This window comes from Vombatus ursinus, unplaced genomic scaffold (assembly GCF_900497805.2).
Source record: "Vombatus ursinus unplaced genomic scaffold, bare-nosed wombat genome assembly UNPS02014822.1, whole genome shotgun sequence".
NCBI classification, from domain to species: Eukaryota; Metazoa; Chordata; class Mammalia; order Diprotodontia; family Vombatidae; genus Vombatus; species Vombatus ursinus.
In genome coordinates this window covers 13,971,622-13,978,602 of record NW_020954600.1, presented here as the reverse complement: position 1 = coordinate 13,978,602, position 6,981 = coordinate 13,971,622, and the positions used below count along the sequence as shown (strand labels likewise).

The 6,981-nt window shown below is 43.9% G+C and overlaps 1 protein-coding gene across 1 annotated transcript in view; it reads right to left on the bottom strand.

The window, feature by feature from the left end:
• The window catches only part of CUNH11orf91 (chromosome unknown C11orf91 homolog), a 4,973-nt gene extending 4,825 nt beyond the window's left edge, over nucleotides 1-148 (bottom strand). Inside the window, exon 1 of the mRNA XM_027837753.1 lies at nucleotides 11-148. Coding sequence (XP_027693554.1) covers nucleotides 11-148 — 138 coding nt within the window. The remainder of the gene's footprint in view (nucleotides 1-10) is intronic.
• Between the last annotated feature and the right edge of the window lie 6,833 nt (nucleotides 149-6,981).

The following is a 6,981-nucleotide window of genomic DNA, read 5'->3' as shown; positions in this document are numbered from 1 at the left end:
TGAGCGGCACGAAGAGCTTCTTCCAGATGTTGAAGTCGTTGAGGGGGGAGGACGAGATGCCGCGGTCGTAGAGGGATGGGAAGTAGAGGGGCGGGGCTGGCCGCTTGCTCATCTTGGGGCTCGGGCAGCCGCGCCGCCCCTTCGGCATCGTTTGAATGGGGGCGGGGGGCTGAAGCCGGCGGGCCGCCACGTGGCCGGCTGGAGGGCCGCAGACCCTCCCTCGCTCCACGGGCCACGCCCCGGGACTCGCGGCCCCGCCCCCGGCCTGGACCCCCACCCCACGCGCGTCCTCGCCAGCCCCGCCAGCCCTCGCCAGCCCCGCCAGCCCCGCCAGCCCCGCCAGCCCCGCCAGCCCCGCCAGCCCCGCCAGCCCCGCCAGCCCTGGGCGCGTTGCTGGCCCCGCCCTCAAGGGGCTCGTCCGTCAGCCCACTAGCATGGGTAGTGGACCACATCTGGGACATACTAAGAAAGGCAAAAACCAGATGTCGGCCCTCAAAAAGGTCGCGTTCTAGTGGGAGAGACCGCAAGCAAACAGCTATGCACATGGGAGGTACGTCCAGCGTGCACTGAAGGTAATCAACATTGGAAGGCATTAGGGATAAGGAGTCCTCCACAAGGCTTGAAAGAGGACAGAAAAAGCCCGATATCATCCTGTCTGTCCATCCATCGAGGCCTCCTTCCCAGCTGCTTCATGTTGTACTTTGCAGATAAGGACTGTTGTGTTGGGTTCAGCACCCTACTTTTAAAAAGCTGGAAAACCTACACAAAGAACCTGGCTCAAACCGGCCTACTCGATGTTCACAATTAGGGATGCACCATCTCCCATCGCAGTGCCTGAGCTGAAGCTCGGGACGTTCCCCATTCTTCTTCAACCCAGCCCCACCCCCTTTAACACTCTAGCTTCCGGGAGAACAATGTATACTATGACAACATTATAGAGAAAAATAACTTTGAAAGCTTTAGAACAATAATCAAGACTGATTAATCAGGAGTCCATAAGACTGAAAATGAAACAGGACCCTAATGTCCTGCCAGAGAGATGATGTGAACTGTAGGTGCAGAGGAAAACCTATATTTCTGAGCATGATCCATGTGAGAATTTGTTTTGCTGGACTATTCTTATTTATGATGGTTTTATTTTTCAGGATGTTGTTTAGTGGGTAGGGGTAGTGGGAGGTACAGATCATAAATGCATGTAAAAAAATAAATATTTCAAAAATCTGTCCCTTCCATTCCCCCTCCCCCATCATTGAACAACAATAAGCTTCTCTGAAACAGATAATCCTATTTTGTCTCATAACATCAAATGCCAGAATTAAATTCAGAAGGGTGGGTGGCTAGGTAGTGAGTGACTCAAAAGCATCTGGAGACATGAGAGGAAGAATGCATGAATAACAATGCATTTATTAAATGCTTATTTGCCAACTCCTTCATTCGACCCTCCAGATACAAATACAAGCAAGCATGATGGGCCCCTGCCCTCATGAAGCTTACATTCTAATAGGGGAAGATATAACACATATAAAGCATACTGGCGAAGTAGGAGTGTTTTGCACAGGGAAGTCAGAAGGAATTATGTTTATAATTCATATGGCAAATGATTAAAATTTTCTTTCCAACAATTGTAGTGTTTATTTGAGTTCTGTTCTCAAAACTACGGTTAGCAAGTATTTATCAAGTGCTTACTATGATCGGACATAGTGCTTAGTACCTGCCCTCAAGAAGCTTATATTCTAATGGGCCAAATACATATGAAAATAACAGTAGATGGACAGCAATCTCTGAGGGGAACGTCCTAGTGGCTAAAAGGATAGGAAAAGGCTTCCTGCAGAAGGTGAGATTTCAGCTTAGTCTTGAAAGACTGCAAAGGAGGGAAACTGAAAGGTGGGTAGAGGTGGGGGATAGCATTCAGGCATGAAAGACAACCAGTGCAAAGGCAGGAGAGATCACCAGGTGCAAGGAACAGCAACTAGGCTGTTACTGCTGAAACAGAGAAGTAAAGTGTAAGAAGACTGGGAAGGTAAGGAAGGTGGGCAGGAATCAAATGCTTTAAGTGACAAACTTTATATTTAATCCTGAAGGTTCTAGGGACCCACTGGAATTTTTTTGAATAGGAGGGCAGCCTGATCAGCCCTGCCTTTTGGAAAATCCCTTTGGCAACTGAGCGTAGGATGGATTAAAGTGGGGAAAGATTTGAGGAGAAAAAAAAATTAGAAGGCTGTTGCAAGAGTCCAGGCAAGACGTGACACATGAACCAAGATCATGGTGATGTGAGTGGAGAGGAGGGAACATTTATGAGAAATGTTGGGGAAGGTACAAATAACAGGATTTAGCAATGGACTGGATATGTGGGGTGAGTGAGTGAGAAGTCAAGGATGACACTTTGGGAGCCTGGCTAACTGGAAGGATGGTGGTGCCCTTGATAATATTAGGAAAGTTGAGAAGAGGGGAAGGTTTGGGGGCAAAGATTAATGAATTCTGTTTTGGACAGTTGAGTTTGAGATGCCTTTGGGATATCCAGTTTGAAATGTCCAGTTGGTGGTGTGATACAGTTCTAAGAAGTGACAGGCATGCTGTGCCATAAAACAGAGATTTTGTTGTGATTGTCAGTCTTTTCCAAAGATAGTGGAATGGTTTGCCATTTCCTTCTCCAGCTCATTTTACAGATGAGGAAACTGAGGCAAACAGGGTGAAGTGTCTGAGGTCACATTTGAACTCAGATCTTCCTTACTCCAGACCTGACACTGTGTCACATAGCTGCCCATGAAACAGAGATCACCTATTGTAAGTATGCTACATAAGTCACTGAGGAAGAATGCAGTGGCCGATATCTCTGGACTGTACAGCAGGATTTTTTTTTTGTAAATAGTATTTTATTTTTTTCCAATTCCATGTAAAGATAATTTTTAACATTCTTTTTTTTTAATAAGATTTTGAGTTTCAAATTTTTTTTCTCCCTTCCATTCCTCCCAAAGACGGCAAGCAATTGGGTATAGGTTATACATGTGCCATCATTTTACAGCAGTTTTACCCGGAAAGGATAATAAGAGGGGCAGCTAGGTGGTGCAGTGGAAAGAGCACTGGCCCTGAATTCAGAAGTACCTGAGTTCAAATCTGACCTCAGACCAAATACTTGACACTTACTAGCTGTGTGACCCTGAGCAAGTCACTTAACCCCAATTGCCTTTAAAAAAAAAAGAATAAGAAGAAGAAGGATAATAAGAGTGGATAAATGCCGATATTGGAAGCTCTTAGAGCTGTGGATTTGGCCCTGTGCCTCCTTACCCTGCATAAGCATCGAAGTAAGCCATGTTACTAGTGCCCCCCATTCATGTCTACTAGTATGGTGTAAGAAGTTTTAAATAAAGTGTAAGATCAGATTGTTTTTCCTGGTCCACTTATCTGACTTGGAAGCATAACTGAACTTGCCAGAAGGAAATTCCAGAGAAGAGGGTGTAGGAATTATGGGGACACATAGCCAGCATATAGTAGCTATTCATTCAATTAAACCGTTCCATCCAGGTACTGGATTCAAGTATTTCATTCCACATAGTGTGCTAGACCCTGAGGTCACAAAAAATGAAGAATGAAACAACCCCTACTCGAAAAGACTTTTTCCCCTAGGTTTTAAAGTGACCAGGAGAGTGGTGGTGTAATTTTTTCAGAGATAAGGAAAGTCAAGAAGAGAAGCCAATTTCACAGGAAAAACGATGAGTTCTGTTTTTGATATCTTGAGGAGCTTGAGGTGCCCAGGGGAGAGTTAGAAATGCAAGTCTGGACAGCTCAAGAGAGAGGCTGTGGATAGAGAAGTAAAGCTGGAAATTGTCCACATAGAGGTGATGAGTGAAACCATCACAACAGATGAAATTACCCAGGAAGAAAGTGTCCAGAAAAGAGAGAAAAGAGAAAGGGCAAAGTCCTGGGGAGTACCCAGAGATGGAGAGAAGTCAAAAAAGGAGGCAGAAGCAGTGGTCAGAGATAGGAGGAGAACCAGAAGACTAGAGTGTTACACAAGCCAACAGAATCCATGGGATGAAGGGGGAGGAGGAGAGGGAAGTCAAGGAAGATGAAAACTCTGAAAAGGTCATGAATATCCAAGTAAGTGAAATAGGAGAGTTAGGAGAAAAGATAAAGAAAGTTTTCAGGTAATTTTTTAAATAACCTACAATACTCTTATGGATGGGTGAGCTCATTGATGAGGGAGCTCCCTCCAGAGATACAAGTCATTCCTTATCAATGCCTAACAGTCATTGGTGGCTCTTGTCCATCACAAAGGTTCCCCCAACATAATGGAGACCTTCATTGAGTTCTCTTGACCCTTCGCATATTTGGAGAACAGTGAAATTGACTAGTTGCCTGAGGTGAATGGGTTGTGAAAGATGGTGGGAGATAGATTAGGACCATCAGACTGGAGCAATCTTTGGATACCAAAGTAAGGAACAGTATTTGAGCTTTAATCTTGTAGGCTTCTGAACAGGGAAGTGATGTGATGAAAATGATTTCAGAAAATTAGTTTGGCTGCTGTACGTAGGATGGATGGGTTGGGGGAGAGGCTTGAAGACAAACAGATAATAGCTGACATGAATGTAAGGTTTGCAAAATATTGGTAAGTGATATAGGTAGAATTTGAATCCAGGTCTCTCCTGCTTCTCTGACCAGCTCTCTTTCTACTATGTTTGTACGGCAAAAGAGTAAACGGTAACAGCAATATTGTGAGATGATCAGCCGTGAATGACTTTGCTATTCTCAGCAATACAATCATCCAAGACCACTCTGAAGGACTTAGGATGAAAAATGCTATCCATCCCCAGACAAAGAAGCGATGGTGTCTGAATGCAGATTGAAGCATACTTTTTTTACTTTCTTTTTCTTGAGCTTTTTCTTTTGTCTATGTTTCCTTTCACAACATGATTATTATGGAAGTGTTTTGCATGACTATATACATATAACCTATATCGAATTGTTTGTCTTTTCAATGCGGTGGTGGGACGGGGAAGGGAGGAAGGGAGAGAATTTGGAATTCAAAGTTTTAAAAATGAATGTTAAAATTATTTTTACATGTAACTGGGGGGAAAAATAAAATACTAAACAAAAAAAGAGTAAATGACCTAAGAGATGTATTATTCCTGATTACTTAAAGAAATAATGTAGCCAGGCACCACCCCCATTCAATTATTGAAATGGGGGATGTCAACTTGGTGGGACTTGAGGCTGAGTACATAAGTCACAAGACAGACACCAGCTGGACCAGACTGGCTCTAACAGACCCTTCTCTTTGGTCTCATTTGTGAAATAACCAAGAAAATGCCAGGATATGTGTGGGCTCAAAGCAATGCCAAAGGCTGGAAATAAAGACAGCCCAGTTCTCTCCAAGGCTATTTGGAAACAATATTCCAATACACTCCTAATTAATCAAAGGGACTACTCTTCATTTTGGACTTAACTTCATCAGTGCCAGATATGCAGCTCATTCTATAAATGTAAACATGTGATTCTTAACTCTGTTATGCATCTTTCCGTTCTCCTCCTCTTCCCTCAATTGAATCCACAGAGCTCCTTTTCATCCATTTTAATTTTAATGATTCTCCAAATCACAAATACCCAGAAAGGCAAAACACAGTGAAAAGGCTGATATTCATTCCTGGCTGTGGTGGTGGTGGTGCTCAGACTTATTTGGCATCAACACTGTGTAACCCAATGGTGTCAAACTCAAATAGAATGGGCCACTTGTCTGTACCTAAGGATCCCCATGGCTGCATATGGCCTCATTTTTAAGTGTTATGTTACCTGTACTTTATTGTTTTTATTCATTTTGTTAAATATTTCCCAATTACATTTGAATTTGGTTCTGCCACATTGGAGCATCTCTGGACCTCATCAAAGTCAGTCATAAAACAGAGCTGGAAGGGACCTTAGAGGTCATCTAGTCCATAACCTTCCACCCAGTTTGATAAATGAGATTGAGGCTCAGAGGGGTGAAGAGGTTTAGAATAACTGAAATAGTCATCAGCAGAGCTGAGGTCTGAACCCAGCTTCTCTGAACCCAAATCCAGATCTCTTTCCACTGCAGCCTAGTTGCTTCACCCTCTTTGTTCCTATTGACTTGATTTGTATAAGGTAACCCAGTGCTTCCTGGGAGTAAACAAAGCCCTACTGAGATGGAACAGTAGCCCAAGGAAAGTTTGGTATGGTATGGTAGGACTTCCCACCTTCTCTTAGGGTAGTTGGAAGGTTTATGAGATTGCAGTGCAACAGGTCAACCTAATTCTGAATGGGGTCAGAGTCTGTGACAGCATTAGTCTTACCACCACCACCATTTTCCACCCTGATAACTAAAAGTAAGTAAAGGAAGCCCTAGATGTGGAAATGTGAGGATTGGCCTCTTGCCAGACTGTAGCTGACGAAAGTGACTCCATGTTTGACCCCTAATAGACCTACCTATGTGGGGCAACTGGGTGTTGTAGTGGATAGAGCACTGGGCTTGGAATCAAGAAGACTCATCTTCATAAGTTCAAATCTGGCCTTAGATACTTACTAGCAGTGTGACCCTGGGCAAGTCACTTTACCCTGTTTGCCTCAGTTTCCTCATCTGTAAAATGAACTGGAAAAGGAAATTTCAAACCACTGAGAAGTTCCTATGTAGCTAGTAATTGGATTGCTTGCCATGTTTAGGCAAAGTAACCTTGCATCCCACAGTACACCCAAGCCACAGTTTGTGGGTCCATGGAACTACAAGCAAACTGCATGCAGCAGTAGAAGAAGAAGAAGAAGGAGGAGGAGGAGGAGGAGGAGGAGGAGGAGGAGGAGGAGGAGGAGGAGGAGAAGGAGAAGGAGAAGGAGAAGGAGAAGGAGAAGGAGAAGGAGAAGAAGAAGGAGAAGAAGAAGAAGAAGAAGAAGAAGAAGAAAGAAGAAAGAAGAAAGAAGAAAGAAGAAGCATTGCCCCAACTTCAGTTGGGTCCCCAGGAGACAGCCACTACTACT